This window comes from Mustela erminea, chromosome 12, assembly GCF_009829155.1.
Source record: "Mustela erminea isolate mMusErm1 chromosome 12, mMusErm1.Pri, whole genome shotgun sequence".
Classification (NCBI taxonomy): domain Eukaryota; kingdom Metazoa; phylum Chordata; class Mammalia; order Carnivora; family Mustelidae; genus Mustela; species Mustela erminea.
Genome location: NC_045625.1, coordinates 18,626,716 through 18,644,607, shown reverse-complemented (window position 1 = coordinate 18,644,607; position 17,892 = coordinate 18,626,716). Strand labels below are relative to the sequence as shown.

The 17,892-nt window shown below is 46.2% G+C and overlaps 1 protein-coding gene across 9 annotated transcripts in view; it reads right to left on the bottom strand.

Moving 5' to 3' along the window:
- The window catches only part of TNC (tenascin C), a 93,039-nt gene that overhangs the window by 12,734 nt on the left and 62,413 nt on the right, over window positions 1-17,892 (bottom strand). For 3 of the 9 annotated variants that reach the window (XM_032306237.1, XM_032306239.1, XM_032306238.1), the window contains 7 exons: window positions 16,589-16,864; window positions 13,041-13,313; window positions 11,189-11,461; window positions 5,465-5,587; window positions 4,204-4,347; window positions 2,024-2,143; window positions 113-256 (listed from right to left, as the gene is read on the bottom strand). In XM_032306237.1, coding sequence (XP_032162128.1) covers window positions 113-256; window positions 2,024-2,143; window positions 4,204-4,347; window positions 5,465-5,587; window positions 11,189-11,461; window positions 13,041-13,313; window positions 16,589-16,864 — 1,353 coding nt within the window. The remainder of the gene's footprint in view (window positions 1-112; window positions 257-2,023; window positions 2,144-4,203; window positions 4,348-5,464; window positions 5,588-11,188; window positions 11,462-13,040; window positions 13,314-16,588; window positions 16,865-17,892) is intronic. The other 6 variants (XM_032306245.1, XM_032306240.1, XM_032306242.1 and 3 more) reach the window with 3 other exon arrangements.

Sequence of the window (17,892 nt, the reverse complement as noted above, 5' to 3'; positions counted from 1 at the left end):
CTGATGTCATCACATTGCAAGGATCTGACTTAAGAAAGAAGGGGTTGGAGAGCATGGCCGTTTAAGATGGAAGCTGTGGGTGGGCTGCTTCCAGCTCCCGGCGTCTCTGTACCTGTTGTGAACTTGGCAGTGATGACGGAGCTCTTCTGGGGTCCTTTCTCTGCAAAAATCCTCAGTGTGTACTCCGTGGCAGGCTCGAGGTCGGTCAGAGTGTACTCCACCGTGTTCCCGGACACTGTGCGCGTAATTTCTGGCACTAAACATGAAATACACACACACCGAGGCGGTTACCGCTTCCCGTGTGAGCCATCAGTGCACTTGGCACATGGTGCGCACACCTACTTCTAGCAGAAACTTTCAATGACCCTACGGAAAAGCAGGTCTGATTTCTGAAATGACTCACGCCCTGTTTTCTTTCTTGATCGCTCACTTCATACACAAAGGATTTATCATATGGAGACTGGATTTTTCCATGCATCAAATCGGGAGGAAGGGGACCTGGGGGTCAGGAAGTGTTGCCATGTGGCGCTGTCTGGGGGAGCTTTGCAGCGGAGGCTCAGGAACCAGCTGGAGGAGAGCTGCAGCTAACGTCTCCAAGCCTCAGGCTGCCCAGATTTAATGCTATTTGCTCTCCCCTCTTTTTCACTTACTCTCATGTGCTTTTATAATCTGACAAACGTTGTTAAATCACGAGGCTGGAGAACCACAAAAATCGGGCAGCTGCAGATGTACGAAAGCCTCGTTACTGCATCTCAGACCCATTGGGTCAAGTCCAGTGGGGAAACCAAAGCATGGCGCCAGGTGGGTGTGTTTATTTCCTGATCACAGGTGACCGCCCACCTGGGCTGGCCGGGGACTGAGAGATTTCCCAGGGCGTGGGACTTTCAGTACTGGAACTGGGGAAGTCCTGGGTAACCTGGGATGAGTTGATTGTCTTGTTTCTCACCCACGAAACCCCCTCTTGTGGACCAGGCCCTTTTCTAGGTCTGCCTCTAGTAATTCCATCTTCCCTCTGAACAATGCTCTCGTTCACTGTAGGTACATCACCACCTGCCCTGAGTCAGAGTTCGCTCATTGGGAATATTTAAGAATTGAAGAGATGAATGAGTGAATGAACAGAAGAATAAAAAGAACAACCCCCCAAATCTCTCTTCCCACACTCTCCCGCTTGCTCTGTGCCCATAAAGAACTCTCTTAGGTAGTGACCCAGGAGTGAATGCAGACTTTCAGAGGCCCCAGGCATGGGTCACGGCGTCCTCCATGTTGTCACCGCATGTAAAACAACCCTGAACTGAAAAATAGGAGACTTACATATGCCTTGGGATTCAGATAGTGAAGTCTTTTTCTAGAGTAGTTCATTACAAAAGCATGAATTCATTCTCTGAAAAACAATCTCTTTCTCCTCTCTCTTCCTTGTATTTGATCTTATGTTTTGGTGGCTGTGATGTGTTGGTGCCCCAAACAAGTGTTGAGTCGGCCAACTAAGCAAATTAATTAGCACAGATGTCTGCAAACATGAGGACAAAGAATTGCTGATTTCTCCATTGCATCTGTTACCTCCTCTGTAGCCTCTAAGAGGCCCAGGCTCCCTAGTGTCCCCTGAAATAGCCTGTTTATGACTATGGATTCTGAACTTATTCTTTGTAAGAGATGGGAGCTGCTGCCTGGAGAGGAAGGCTCATGGTGACAGGCAGGGAGAGTAACAGGAGAGGGGGACAGGCTGGGGGAACACATGCATGCTGGAGATGTGCCCTTAGTTTTCTTCCAAATGGCCTACTGGCCTTCCTTGGTGTAACCATTACATTGATGCCCTTCACTTGTCAACAAGCAGGGGAGGACGGGTGAGGCCTCCCTTGCTTCGCTCCGGTCAGGCCCTCCGCACTGGCCTATCCAGCCCTGGCTTCAGCCCATGAGTCTATTTACCCATGTATTTTTGCCATCCGGGGCCAAACATGACAGGGAGGAGGGAGAAAGACACAACAGACACCCCTCCTGGTGAGGAGGGTCGTAGACATGGCCTTACCTCTCTCCCCTGTGTAGGAGATGACGTAACTATCCACGGGGGCGAGGGCTGGCTGCCACATGGCCAGGGCTTCCGTGTCGGTGATGTTGGATGTCACCAGGCCAGATGGGCCATCCAGAGCTGCAAAGAAAGACGATGGTATGTTGGAGAGCTAGGCCGTGGTGGCGTCAGACATCAGCCCACAGCTGCTCCGCTCTCTCACTGCTCCTGGACTCCTGGGGTTGGGACGCGGCGTCTGGTGTGCGCAGAGTTCCGCATCCTGAGTCTGGAGCGGGGACGCCCTGGGTTTGAGTCATGAGGCCTTCCCTTGCTGCCTGGGCTCTCTTGGGTCTCGGTGTCCTCACTTGTGCAAGGGGCATCCTCATTCTATCTGGCTTTATCCTCAGTGATACTCTGGGACTCACACGATAGTGGAGGTGGAAAGGAGCGGTATAAACATCATGGGGGTTATCGCTGTGGTTCATCACTGTTCCCAGGGCAAGATCTTACAAAACGGGGAGCCTCCCAGAGTCAGGGCTGCCAGAGGCTCTTCTGGGCTTTGAGTGAGAGCACCAGTAAGGGGGCTGGGGGGCACTGTGGAGCCCCAGAAGCTGGCAGTCCCTGGTTCTAGTGTGCCTTCTCTGCCTAGCATCTGTGTGTCCTTCTCCAAACCTCATTTCTTCAGGTGTCCCAGGGCAGCTGCTAGAAGGATGAATGAGGCACTGCATGTGTGAAACGTTCTGGGCCAACGCTCTCTCATGGCCGCTGCTATTAGTAACGTGGCTGTTAACATCACTGGCGTCTTTGACGTGATTCCCAAATGACTTGTACTGACAGAGGACGCTGGCTCGTTTAACCGACCCCTGCGACGACCCAGCATCCCTTTCTCAGAAGTTAATGTAAATAGGACTATGATCTTCTTGCATTTGCATTTATGACTCAGTTATCCCAGGACAACGGCCCTGTGAGGCTGGAGGGCAGCTGTCAGCAGCTCATTTCAGAAACAAGGCTCCTGAGCCCCAAGAGATGTGATGACCAGCCTGAGAAGCAGGCGGAGGCAGGGTACTTTCAGGAGCCCACATGGTCTGCTCCGAGCTCCTTCCTGCTTCAGCCCGTCTGTACAGGATCTCCTTTAAATGTCCAGGACAGTGGGCCTCGGGAGGGAGTGCACCCACCGTCTGCAACCGGAGAGCCCGTGAATGAAAGATATCTATGGGGGAAATACGGGCCTGTGTGGAGAGCAGAGAGGACTCTGGGTTCAGATGGGATGTTATAATTGCATATAATCAACTCTTTTCGACTATTAGGGTATTTTTAAAATTTCCTATGAGGCCCGCTCTTTGGATCCCTTAATGGATTAGACTGGATAATTGCTCTTCTATCAAAGGATAAATTGTTCAGAGACATGGCTGTCTGAAGAGAAATTTTCCATTTCATTCTCCCTCAATGCAATTCATTATTTCCCCTTCCTTACAGTACGTTGTACAAATCAGGTTATAATAGGAAAATAATCCTCTATTTTAGAAGAACATGGGGTTTGGAGTGAGACTGACCTAAGTTCAAATTTGCTCCAGCATTTAGTAGTTCGGTGGCCTTGGCCAAGGTATTTCTTTTCCCTGGATCTCAGTTTTTTTCCTCTGTAAAATGGGAATGATAGAAGGCATTTTCATGGTTTAAATGCAAAGGGTTTAGTAACAGTGCCTGGCATGCAGGAGCTGCCCAATCAGGAATGGTTACTTTAAAGCAATCCCCGTTCTCTGTCTGTGCGAGGCACCTGCTTGAAAGGATTCCCGGTGGCTTCACGTGCACATTTACATCTACAGGTTGTTTTAAATAGATCATGTCATAAATTATGGCACCCTGCAAAGGAAGCAGAGTTGTACCCATTTTACAGAGCAGGAAACTAGATCCTGGAGAAATTAACTGACAGCTCACATATCTCTAAGTGGTAGACTTGACATTTCAATGTAGGTCAGTAAGACTCCAAAACTGTGTTCTTTCTTCCACACTAACCCAAGAAATGAAGGCCCAGGACGGTAAAGGATGAAATCAAGGTTACTCTGCCTGTAAGAGGCAAGGGACCAGAAATGAGGTCTCTGGTGCTCCACATTCACTCCATTTCCCACTAGGATTTCCCCAAATAAAAGAAGTTTTTCCAGCTTCTGAGTCACAAGCAATCGTGCATAAGGTGAGAAAAACACCTGTGGCGAATGATCCCGAGACTGGTTCGCTTTCCTCGAAGCCCTTCATGGCGACAACACTGACAAGGTACTCTGCTCCCGGTAAGAGCCTCACTAGCCTGGTCCGAGTCTTGGTTCCATCCACGGTTACCACTGACGGTGTCCCTGGAACATGGCAAAAGCAAGATCAGGAATGGTGAACCTCATCAAAACTTACTATTGCCCCAAGAACTGATTTGAAATGAAACTATATTTTGATCCAGTACCATTTTTTTGACTTCCTCTCATTTACTCCTGCCCTCTGGCATAAGAGAAGACGTCTTACTTTTTGTATAATGCTTTTTTTCCATCCGTGCAGATGCCAAAAACCCAGCCAGGAGGGGAAAAAACATGAAGTCACAATGTGCTAAAAATGGCAAGTTTCCGTTCAGTAGAGAGCTGGCGTGTTTTTATTTATTTATTTTCCCCCACAAAGAATATGAAAAGCTCAGTATGTAATATATATCTCATCTATTTAACCCATTGTCTTAGCTTTGGAGTATACAGACTCCCTTCCCAGCAGACAGCCTACTTTTTTAAGGAAAGAAGCTGGTCACAGTCAAGATTGTGCTCTTATATTTATGAAGAAGGCCTCAATTTCTGTTTCTTAGAATTTCAGGGCTGGTAAAGAGCTTATATACCAGCAAGCCAAACTTCTATAGAGCTGTTACAGCCTTGCTCTGAAGAGGTATCAGCCATGCTTTCTGGACACACTACCACCTGCCAGAATGTCTTTGCACAGATCTGACGGAGCATCCCCCCTGCCCCCACCACGGTCTTTGTTGTGGCCCTTGTGCGTTGAACTAGAACTCCTAGTTCCACTAGCAAGGCCACAACTCCCCATCTGCACTGAGACAGACACATCTGAGGACCAAAGGGTAAAACCTCACATACATGCAGGTCAGGATCAGCTTTTCAGATGAGTGTGCTCAAAGAGAAAAGGACCAGTGTATTTAGAGTCTCTGCCATTGTGTGGAAACAACATTGGGGTCCATTTCTCATAGGAGTAGAGGGGTTTCAAGGCCGGAGAGGGTCTTCATAAAATTACCCTTCGCAAGGCACTTCCTCCAAGGATCTTACTTACAGCCCTTTACAAATGAAATCTACAGAGATGGTCTCCAACAGAAGAAAGTAATTTTCTTTGGTCCTATTTGGGAGGCTGGAAGTTTTAAGAGTCACTTCATTATCCCACTCAAACCCTCCAGGGGCTGGTCCTCCCCCCACCCCCTTTGCAGGACCCTACCTCCTGCAATGGGCACGTAGGTAACCCGGAAGCTCTCCACCTGGGCAGAGGGCGCCATCCAGCTGACAGCAGCCGAATCTTCAGTGATGTCTGAAAAACTGATCTCCTTCGGAGAGCCCATGGCTGTCAAGGAGAAAGCACATGAGAAACCCAGAAACAGTCAACTCTCTAGCTCGTCGATGATTCTTTCTGGATTCCTTATCTAAGAAGACTCAGCCTCTAGAGTTAGTGTCTGAGCCAAGCCTTGAGGATGGAGAACGTGGTGATCTGTGGTCAAGTTGTGACTTGAGACAAAGACAACTGGTTTCTCATTCAGGCCCAGGGCCCAGCGCCATAGAGCTGGCATTAGGTTTTGTTCAAGTAGAATGTTAACACCACAACTGATACCTGAGGGAGTGAGGCTGGGTGGTTTCACAGCTTGGAATATGCCATCCTATAATTTTTCAGTTGTAGCAATTTTTTTCCCCCAAACCTTTGCTTTCTAGTTCTTTTTATTAAATGATTCCAAGACTTGACAATTATGTGGTGCTTTGTAACTGATAAGGATTACTCCTCATTTAGACACCTCTGAGAAGAAGGTGTGGTTGTAGCCATTTTACAGAGGAGGAAACTGAGGCTTGGTTCACCAACGCATGTTGTTGTGGTGTGACCTTTCTGGGCCTAGGACCGGGCAGGCAGCCCGGGGATCCTGGAAATAACATTGACATGGAAACTGACCTCGACGAACCCCTTCCCAGAACTGGATGGAGGTCCAGAGCCTGGAGAGCTAGCAAAGTAAACACAATACCTCCTGCACACGGGTCTACCTGCGGGGAGAGCCTTGCCCATGGGTCCGTTTCTGCTACATAAATACCTCCCCCCAAAACCCAGTTTCTGCTGGCTTTTTCTATGTATTTTTTGGCTTAGCTCTTTGCCCTCTTCAGCTGACCATATTTAATCAGAGAGATCAGGAAACAATTTTCAGGTCTCCGGGGAGCTCATTTCCTCATCTTTTCCCTCTGCAACCCACATTGATCATTAAGTTTTAAAACCCACAGCCCACGTGGGGGAGATGTTTTTCCCCCTCTCCATTTCTGTTTCTCTCCTCTTTTGGCTTTCTCCTGTGACCTTTCCTCCTGGTAGTCAGACTCTGTGGCTGCCTGGGGTTCTGCCCTTTCCTTGGAACCAAGCTTTGAAACCACAAGGGCTCTGGAGCCTGGAAGATCTTGATTGTCCAAATACCACGGAGGGCCCTGGCAACCTGGGGCGGTTCCCTTCACTTCTGTGAGCACCAGTTGCTCCATCTGTCCAGTGGGAGAAGTCATGCCCACCTACAGGAATATTTTTCAGGATTAACAGAGCTAATGGGTGTAAAACCCCTAACAGAATCTGGCAGAGAGTAAGAATTCAGTAAAAGTGATTGTTCTCTCTTTATTTTCTTCCCCATATAATTCTTTTTTCCATGGGCTACCCTGATTTTGAAGCAATTCCCAGGAAAGATCTGGATAAGGTTGGCTGAAAATAAAACCCAGTGAGGTGTGTGAAAGCAGGCACCGGGACTCTCCTCTGGCTAGCCTGGTCCAGGTGGCCCTTCGCTCTGACTGCAAGCCTCAGCACATTTTAGATGGATCTCTGTGACCACGGCCTATATCTCTAGATGCCAGGTTTTCTCATCCACAGGGCAATATTATCTGCCCTGTCTTAGAAGACTTCAGAATTCATTGCGTCATACAGCATGCACACCTGAGGGCCGTGCTCCATCAGAATGGCAGCAGAGAAATAGCTTTGCTTAATAACTTGACGGAATGGCCTGGGAGTGATGGGAATGCAGGCTCAGTGCTGTGCTATTTTTGGATGTTAGGCCTTTCTCCGTGTGAAAGACTATGTGTTATTTTAGCCTATCTCCTTCTGTCATAAATAGCGCCCATAATCCTCCAGCACCACAGGAGAGGAGATGGTCAGCAGGAACCTGAAGACAGAGCCTCCCACAGCAACTGAATCATTCTGTTGAAGAGTTGGGAGACATAAGCAAAGCGATGCCTCTCTTCTCCCAAGTGGATGCCTGGTTTTCAACAAAAACTCCATTAGGGAAACATTTGGAGTTGCTAAAAACTCCCAAGGAGGTAGAAGAGGGCTTCTATCTGCAATTTGCATAAAAAGATGCCACGCCCAAATCTGGAGCAAATGTCCATTGCTTTAATGAGGTGGCCATGAAAAGTCATTTAAAAAAAATTTATTCTCCCTTCAACATGTTTTTACCAAATACTTAATATGTCCCAGGTCCCATATTAAGCTGTGAGGATAGCTACTGGAATCAGTATGGTTTAAGAGCAAGGATTTGGGGGTTAGACTGAGCTGGGTTTGAATTCTGTTCTGCCTTTCCTAGGTAAAAAAATCCCTTACCCCCTTAGTCTCAGTTTCCCCAACTGTGAAGTGGGTTGAATGTGGCTCTTCCTTGGTCTGGCTGTGTCACGGTGATTCGTGGAGATAAGTGTCCGTTGCCCTGCCCATGTGGCATGGAGGACATGCCTTGTAATTAGTGGTTACAGTCTCTATGCCTCATGGGAGTCAGAGCCCGAGGGACGGAGCATGAAGAGCCTGGTTCACACAGGAGCGGGTCTCTGCAGGCCTGCTGGGTCAGGCCCCCGGACACAACGTCATTGTCACTTGGTGGTGTGTGGTTTCAAGGGCATCTGAATTGGAGCTGGGCAGAGGAGTTGTGAGGTTAACTGGCTGGGAAAGGGGGCTGGTTTCTGGGAATTGGGAGAAGGGGTACTGACTACCCCCATGGCCTCTGGGGTGGAAGGGAGTATAGAGGGTATGTGTTTGGGGGCGGTGACAGGGACAGGTGAAGGAATCATCTCAGGCTCCACACTAAGCACTCTAATCTCCAGAAGAGGAAGACAAAGCTATCACTCTCCGTGGCTGGGTTTTTAACTATTTTCTGTCTGTTCCGGGGCCCCACCATTTGGTGCACGGAGGCACACTGGTGTTTAGCTCCCCAGAGACCAAAAATGCTCCTGGCAACTCAGGACTTTCCAAAGAGGGACCACGGCTGTTGGGAGGAAGTGGCACAAACTTCCATTTGCCATTGCAAATACAGGGATCAACCTACGAATCCATCAGTAGGGTCTGGGGAAGCAAAGAAGGCATATGGGATTATCTCTCTGATCCAGTAAGCAAGAAACCCACATACACCAGACTGTAGAAGAGTGGTTTTCTGCAAATCTTTTAAAAAAGAGAATAGATTTATGTCTAATTTTGTCTATTTCTACAGACAAGGAAGTGGCAATATCGAATGCCTGTATTTCGAGCTGCTAGGGAGCAGGGACGGAGGTGCAGAGAGACTTTGCTATAGATCTTTTCTAAATTTTTGAACTTTGAACCAAGCACCCCTTTAAAAAATTAAATTTACATGAAATCACCCAAACATAGTAACAGTTAATATTGTTAAAAAGGGCAAGGAAACAAAATATGACATTCATGATCTTCCTTAAACGACATGACTGAGGGGCACCTGGATGGCTCAGTGGGTTAAGCCTCTGCCTTCCGCTCAGGTCATGATCCCAGGGTCCTGGGATCGAGCCCCACATCAGGCTCTCTGCTCAGTGGGGAGCCTGCTTCTCCCTCTCTCTCTGCCTGCCTCTATGCCTACTTGTGATCTCTGTCTGTAAATAAATAAAATCCTTAAAAACAAACAAACAAAGAAAAATCTCATAGCTGAATTCTGAGTTAAATTCTACTTGCCAGATGGGGACACTGAGGCTCAGAGGGGATAGGAGACTTGCCCAAGACCACACAGCTGGTAGAGCAAGGATTAGGCTCCAGGAACTCTCCCCAGAGGCTCTAGGCCAAATCGCTGTATGCGCCGCCCCTGCCCCTGACCACTGGGCACTCGGGGCTGGCAGCTGGTGCTCTGGGAGTGAGCGGAGAACCTGCAGCAGCTTTGATGAGGATAAAGAGGAACAGAACATCCCAGAGAAGGGTTTACAACTACGCAGGGAAGGAAAGAAGAAGGAGGATGGAGAAACAAGAGGGAAACTTCATAAAACACATGAGGTTACAATGGAATAAGACATATTCTGTCTAATGGAGTCACCTGTCCGGTCCTTTCCAAGTACAGAGCAAGGGACGCAGGCACATGTGGGCGCACACACACACACACACACACACACACGTACACAGACGCACTCTTACTTCTCATTGGCTTTGAAATACAAATCCCCAGAATAAGAAATCAAAGAAAAGCTTTCCCGAAAGAACAGGGTCTTTCTTTCTTTTTTTTTTGGTTCTTACAAAAAGAAAAAAAAAAAAAAAACACCTCTTGATTATTCCTTCTTTTTTGGCTTTAGAACTGCAGGGCCTCTAGCAAAAAAGATTGGCAAAACAAAATCAGTGATCAGAAGTAAATGTCGAAAGGCAGTGTTTACAAACCGAGGTCAAAATCAGGCTCGGTCTGTGATCTGAGGTTGTTTTATGTGCAGCCACAGGGAGGAGGAGACAAGGACCCGCATCCCATGGACAGGCTGTCCAAGCTACTAAGAAACGGTTTTTCCTCCGCCTGGACCACTGTCTGCACTTCGGCGTTTCCTCCACACCCACAGATAAGAATTACGGTTTCTGTAGGTGGCTTCTTTGAGCTCCGCGGGTCCTGCACCTTGCCACGGTAATGCACCCACCTCTGCGCACAGAGTTTTTGGCTAACGCGCTGCTTTTCTGAGACAGCAAGTATGTACACTCATTGGTTCTCTGTCATCCAGCCTGCTTACATTTAATAGTATTAAAGTAAGTATCAAAATACAATAATAAAATAGTATTAAAATAGCTGGGTTTGGGTTCTACACCAAACCTGGCCATGTGACGTGAGGCAAATCGCATCTTTCTGCACGAGCAGAAGAGGCTGGGCTACCCCCTTCCTTGGTCCCTTTTACCTCTCCCTGTGCTTTTGTGATTCTTTCTTCTGATTCCTCTTGAAGCAGTCTCTCTAGGGAATGCTGGTTTCTCCTTGTCCCTTAGTTTCAGGAAGGAATTCACCACACCTGTTATAGGTCTTTCCTTCTAAAGGGTCCTGTTACCAATCAACTTCCTTTTTCCTCCCTGAAACAACTCATCGGGAAAAAGTTTGCATTTTCCCCTCTAGTGCCTTTTAGAGCTGCTATGGAGTATCTATCCTATAAAATCATGAACGTCACGAAGAGCAGCCTGTCGACCTTGTCAGCTCCCTCTTTTGATCCTTCCTGAGCACGCAATGGATTATTTACACATTGCATCTGGTAAATATTCATCTTTATAGGTGGAGGTACCACTTTTCCATTATCCCCTGCACACTGTAACGTCAAACATTTGCCCAGAGGTACCTCTGCATCCAAAAAAAAAAAAAAAAAAAAAAAAAATCAGCTGGAAGAAGGGTCTTTGGAATTTAAAAACTGCAATAATTGTCATGATGATGATGTATTAATGAAAATAATGCAACTCCAGATAGCTTTAATTTGCAGAGCCCTTGCTATGCACCAGACCCTCTGCTGTGGGCTTGCCATGAATTATCTCATTCAATCCTCAACAACTCCATTAAATAAATGGCATCCTGCTCCCCTTGCACGAAGGCTCAGCCAAATTTTCCACACTCGCACCATCTGTAATTGAAAGAGTTGGCTGCGTTCAAAGCTCTTGCAGTTTCCCAACCCTGTGAAAGTAGACCCCCGCGTTAACGACTTTTCTCGGTTCTCTTCTGTGGAGGTACGGTACCTGTGGTTGCTAAGGCACGGACTGGTTGGGATCGCCTTCCACTGCTTATTCCATAGAGCTCAATCTCATACTCGGTGGCCTCTCTGAGACCAGTTATGTCCCTGGTTCGTTCGGGGGCAAGTAGGGTTATTTCCAGTGGCTCAGACTGCTTTTTGGTATCTCTGATTTTGAGAACAAAACTGTCGAAGACCCCTTCATCAGCTGTCCAGGACAGACGGAAACCATCTGGGGTGGCATCTGAAACCAGAAGATTATCCACCTCTGGCTCGGCTTCTAGAGGAGGAGAACATGGCGGAAGGAGGAGAGAAAACATCATTTACCAGCCCATGCAGCCTTCTTCTGCGGGATGGGGGGTTGGTGAGGGAGGGTTATTAGTATGCACTTGCACTGGCTCTCAGGGACAGAAGTGTCCTGAGTTCCCGAAAATAAAATCATTCAACACAAACAAGTAGGTCTAGGAGAAGGGGAAGATGCAGTTCATACATCCAATACAAGCCAAGTGGATGCTTGCATATGTGAGTTTTGTCTAAAAGCAATTCTATCAGTCCACATCTGGACTCTGCTTTGGCCCCTCCCATGCATTATTAAACAAGTTCAAAGCCAGTAACTTGTTTACATTTGCTCTCTGTCTTCCAATGGCTGGGTGCCCATCCTCTGTGAGACCTTTGTCTTTTTCTTTTTTAAAAGACAAATAAACCAGTATTAACGATCTGTAGAGTTGCCCATGATGATACTGCTGATTATATTTCCCTTGATCCTGAGCAAAATGGCTTTTAAAATGTTATGTTATGGGCCTTTTGCATTTTTCTTGGAATTGTTGTACTCAAGAAGGCTCCTACTCTTGGTGCTTGCTTTTTAAACCATTAGACAGGCATTCAGAGGATAGAACTGAGGCTTGGAACCTCTTATACTCCATACTTTAGACTCAAGGTATGATCTTGGATTGCCTTCACTAGACAAAACTCATTGTCAAGGTAAATTTAGAGCTGAGTTTCCCAAAGTGTACTCAGAACAAACCATTCCTGTTTGCTCCTCTTCCTTAAAAGGCATCCGATGTCAAATAAGTTTGGGAAATACTGCTTGGGTAAGTCCCTCTTGGAAAAGACACATGCACATTGGGCTATTCTGGAAAGCCCTGTTGTCAAGGATCCTATTAAACTATGTTTCCAAAACTTATTTGTACATGGAACTTCTTCACCAAGCAGGACCTTTGAATAGCCTATGGAGCTACTAAAATCTGGAAAGACTTTGGGAAACACAGATTTTTGACTGTTAAAAGTTGTTAATGTTTTATGTATCTAGGAATTATTATTAGTCTTGAGAAAATTATGGATTTAGTCTGTGTCAAAGAATCTCTATGACATTAGTGTTTGCCAATAAAATAAGTTCGCAGTTAGGTTTCCAATAACCAGCCCACCCGGTAAGTTTATCAAGATCATAGTTGAGATGTTGAGATGGCAAATGTTGTAAATAAGTTTTTGAAATATCCTCATTGGTATATTTCTTTTGAGAAGGCTGAAACATAGCTGAGGACCAGCCAGGATGTACACAGAAGAGGGTGATGTGGAGTAAGCACACAAGAACTTGGACAAGACACAGTCTACAAGATTTGGGATGCCAAGGGGCAAACATTTTGACCTTCCCATTTCTGGAGTGGGAGAAGAGGAGTGCTCAGTAGAGACACAAGACAAGGAAGAGTGTGGGGGGAAACACAAAAGAGCAGGCCACATCTATGGATTACGTAAAGAAAATGGACGAGGACGTTGGTGTTTTGGTAGATGGTGATGTGGTAGATGGATTACATGGAAGAGAACCAAGGAAGGGAGAAAATGGCTCACTTGAATCCAAATACCTGTAACAATCTCAGCCCTCAAGGGCTTGGTTTGGTGCCCTTGGGTGAAGCCAGAGACCATAACCTCATAGCCAATGCCAGTTATGAGGCCTCTAAGCTCCAGCTTCCTCTGGTTTCCTGAAAGTGTGAATTCCTGGGGGTCCAGCAGCTTCCCAGAATCCACCACCGTTACTAGGAAGCTGTCAAAGGCATTCTCCGATGCCATCCAGGAAACTGTGAACCCGTAGGGATTAATGTCGGAAATGGTTAGGTTTTCCAGAAGGGGCAGGGCCTCTGAAAGAAGGGAGGAGTGAAAACAACTCAGGTTAGCGGCGCTGACCCTGCTGAGATAGCACATGTCTCCACAAATAGCGACAGATACCCAATCACTAAATGCGTTAAATTCTCAGGAAATGAATATTTAGTAAGAGCTTATTAGGGGACAGATGATGTTATCTCATGCCAATCCCTCAACAGGCTATGAGATAGACATTATTCCCATTATGCAGGCAAAAAACCTTGAGTTTCAAAGAGGTCGATCTGCTTGACCAAAGTCACAGAGCAAGGATGTGACAGAGCGAAGTTTTTAGCGGGGTCCCACTCTGAAGGCCATGATTTTTTCCCTATAAAATTGGATGACTTTTGTTGGTTTTGGATCCCTTTCTCTGTTTCCCTCTGTCTTCTGAAGGTCTTTAAGGAAATCAATCCTCCCACTCCCCCCCAAATACATACTTCCTTTTTGGTACACTTCATGCTTCTAGTTCACTTTGAATCAAGTGGATGAGACCTATTAGTGACATACGTCCTCATAACCTGAACTAGAGGAAGGGGGTAAGGTTTTTCATGTGTCAGAATTAACAGATCATGACTGCAGCCCAGTTAAGGAATACTAGGATTCGTTAATTCTTTGGCTGTTTGTTTTCCTGGATAAAGTCAGGAGATAAAGACATATTGGATATTTAGTAATTTCTATTGTCATCTGTTCATTCATTCACCAAACATCTGTGTCCCAGGTGCTGTGAGGTTTTTACACAGGGGGGTTTCCAAAAGGACTGAGCTTATATCACTTAAGTTCCTAGGTGCCATCATGTCCCAACTGATCAGGCTCCACATCTGTTCTCCTATTCAAACCTCACAATGACACTGTGAAGTGGCTATTGCTACCTGTCCCTTCACCCCCATGACATCTAAGGAAACAGAGGTCAATGACTTATCCAGGATCACACATCTACTGGGGGGCTAAGCTGGCCTCCCACCCAGGCCATCTGATTCCAAGCTCAACGCTCTTCCCACACCCTGGGCCAACATCTAATTAGTGACCCCATCAGGGCTGGCAAGTCTGGAGATGTAAGTAGGATCGGTGGAGAAGGTCCAGTGCCTCTAGCAAAACAAAGCATGGTCTTGGTGAATGTTGGTTTTCATTGGAGGGGGTGTGGGGCTGGGAACTCCATGACCAAGGCTGCTTTAGCTCCCCCTCATTTGGAGGCACATTTTCCATTGCTTCAAAATAGAAACGTTCAAAGAAATAAATGACCTTACATGAACACCCAGGGTCTAATCCACGGGATGTAAAGAAAAATGTTTAAAGATTTTGGTGATTGAATGAACAAGTGAATGAATGTGTCATTCCTGAAGCAGTAATTTAAATTTTGTTGTGGTTTGGACTTGTACTTTTTTTTTTTTTTAACACACTTGCTCTTTGTTTTGACGGTTTATTTTTATTTTATTTTATTTTATTTTATTTTATTTTTACCATTTAAGGATCTACCCCAAATCATAACTCTATCAAAGGCAGAGATGAAATTTCATACGCTGTGCAAAGAGGCTTCTCTGTGTGCAAGACATGGCTCTCAAGTTCCATTGCTGAGTTTTGTTTAGATAAATGGGGCCTCTTTGGTATTTAGCCGCTTTGCATCTCCACCCCATGAAAGCGGCAGAGTCCAAGGAAAAGAAGGGCGTTCAGGATAATTAGTCAGTCAATCAGGGCCTGTTATTTATAGTCATTCATGTTCAGATTTTTTTTTTTATCCTTTCTCTTTTTTAAAAATATGCTTCTTTTAAAACTCAGGGTCTTTTCACTTCAGGGATTAGCTGAGACAATGCTGTAACCAGATCTAGGATTCCCAAGACCAGCACTCGCAGCCTGCCTTTCTTCTCCCTGTTCTGTGGGAGGTCCTGCAGGAGGCGAGGCGACAAGTAAGGGCCTGACTGACCTGGATGGGTGGCTGGCCATTCCTCCTCTCCAGCTCATCTCATGGCTTTGGGATGTGAGAATATGGAAGTCCCCACCGCTCCCTCCCCCACCCCCCTGAGAAAAGAGCATGTTCTGTATTTGAAGACTTGTCTGAACGACTGAATTCACAGTAGGCAACGGGACAGAAAATATAAACACTTTCTGATCTCCTGTGAAAACCACGTCCCGTGTTCTCTTAAAAATCACAGGAAAGTCATGATTTCACAACAATAGTTGCCGAGTTTCTATCTAGACTTGTGGCTTATTTTTCAGAACACTGCTCCCTTCCTATTGCTAGGAAATGGAAAGAACCCAGAATCTGTAAGGCACTTGCTGGAAACCAGACCCTTAAAGTTCATTGTATCCATTTAATTCCTGAGACAGGGGCTGCCCCAAGAGGCTGTGGGCGTCCCGTCTTCATTCATAACGAAATTGGAATTCAGAGCAGTTAAACAGCAGCCAAGGTTATGCAGCTAAGAAGATCAGAAACCACTCAGGCCTGATATCAAAACCCTCACGCTTCGAGGTCATCACGGCTGCCTCCAATTAAATATTTAATTGAACGCATTAACATATCTTCTTGGCAGCAGTTGAGATGCTGGGAGAGGCCTGGTTTAATGTGAGAATCAGAAGGTAAAGTCTCCTGAAAATTATCATTAGTGGAAGGCCAGAGACTTCTAAAGATTTCCTGAGGTTTGTCAGGCTAGGGATATGGTAAATCCACACCATTTGCAGCCTTTGCCATTGATCTGAGATAATCTCAGGCAAGAAAATGGAAAGCCATATCTTTAAGCAATTCTTAAGGTAATTCCAAGAGAGGTTAGAGGTCAAGTTCAATATATGGTTAAGCTTTAATGAAGTTTGGATTTATCTGCTGTGCTAGGTCAAACCTTCAGAAATCTGTTGTAGATGTTGATTTAAGATGAAGTTTTTTTTTTTTTTTTAAAGAGAAAAGATAAATTACTGCATTTCTGGGGCAGGTGGTTTATAAACGGCCTTAGCATAGCATGATTTATGGACAAAATTCCTGTTCTTGGCTGTTACTACCTTAGAACTCACTCTTCAGCCAGAATCGCTAAAATATGGATCAGCCCATAAAGCTAGGCAGGAAAATCCCTGGAAACTTGACACAGCTGTCAAATACACGGTCTCCATTTCCCACAAATGGTGGCAAAATACCCCCCTTTGCTACAGGATCTGCTCCCTCTTCCCTTAGATGTGTACACCTGGAGCGAAGACTGGATTTGGGGTCGAGTGCCTGCAGAACGCCTCTCACCTTTCCCCCGCTCCCACCTCCGAATTCTCGGCAGACAAGCAACAACCTCTGAATGAGTACCTGTCGTGACAAAGGCCGTGAGGGGCTTGGTGGGGTCCCCGGCCCAGGTGGTCCCCGCCACACTAACGACATAGCCGGTGTTCTCCACCAAGCCCGTGACGTGAGCGTGCTGTGTGTCTCCTGAGACTGTCAGCTGCTGGGGCTCATACAGCGAGTGAGAATCGCTAACATTGACAACAATCTTTGCAAAAGGCCCGGCTCGAGCGGTCCAGGACACGTTGAAGCTGTCAGGAGTAATATTGCTAAGGATTAGCGTGCCCAACTGTGGCTCTGGCTCTGAAGGGAAAGGGACATGGGCGAAAGAGAGAGAGAGAGAGAGAGAGAGAGAGAGAGACATTATTAGAGGAAGCGACGGATCTTTCCAGAATGTGGCCATAGGACATGAAAGTGCCAATCCCTCCAAATATTTGCAGAAAGGTAGTCTATCCACCCGTGGCTACACCTGAATCGACTATAACGCTAGAGAATACACTGCTTTCTCGGCGGGCCTGGATGCACATTCTTTTTAAGGACAGACATGACCATTTTCTGGCCATGTACAAAGACGAGCGAACAGGTCATTAGAATGGTAGACAGGAGTAGTGGAATATTAAGGGTGCATTTCTAAGGTTTGCAGTGGGGCACTCGCTCTGTAGCTGTTCTAAGAAAAACAGCTTTATAGTGAAGTATATACAGATACTCTCTCTCACCTAGAGACTCACAAAGCATGTTATAGCCTCTGCAATGCTCGTTCTGTAAAGAAACCTGCTTAATTTTGCGTAGCCCAGAATTTCATAAACTTGACTGATGAGTGGATATGCATTCGGAAAAATAGTCTTTGAACATCTCAAGGAGTTGGCAGTCCACTGAGCACAGCTTAGAAAATGCTACTTTGAAATTTCCTTATTTCGTCTTGTTTTGATCTGTTAGGATTGTACAAATTAAAGGCTAATATCCACACAAGAGAAATTCTTCATAGTATTTAGAAACCTAAGTTTCCTATACACCATAGGGAGATCTGCACCCTACCCTACGTACCGCAAAGGTAAAATGGCTTTCACGAAATCCTTCCTGGTGTATCCAGAAGTTAAAAGAAAATTTAGCTAGGTGTTGCATTTTCTGCCTAGAAGATCCACTTACTGGATAATTTGCAAAGACAGCTGGCTCCCCTGGAGGTTAGGTTTCTCTTGTCCCTTAAGGACTAGGAGATCAGGGATGAAGGGACTCATTGCTAATGTAGGGGCCTGTATCACTAGTTTCAGCCGGGATGTAGATGGTCTGACCTCCTCAATGCACACTTATCAAGTAATACTACCATGAAAATA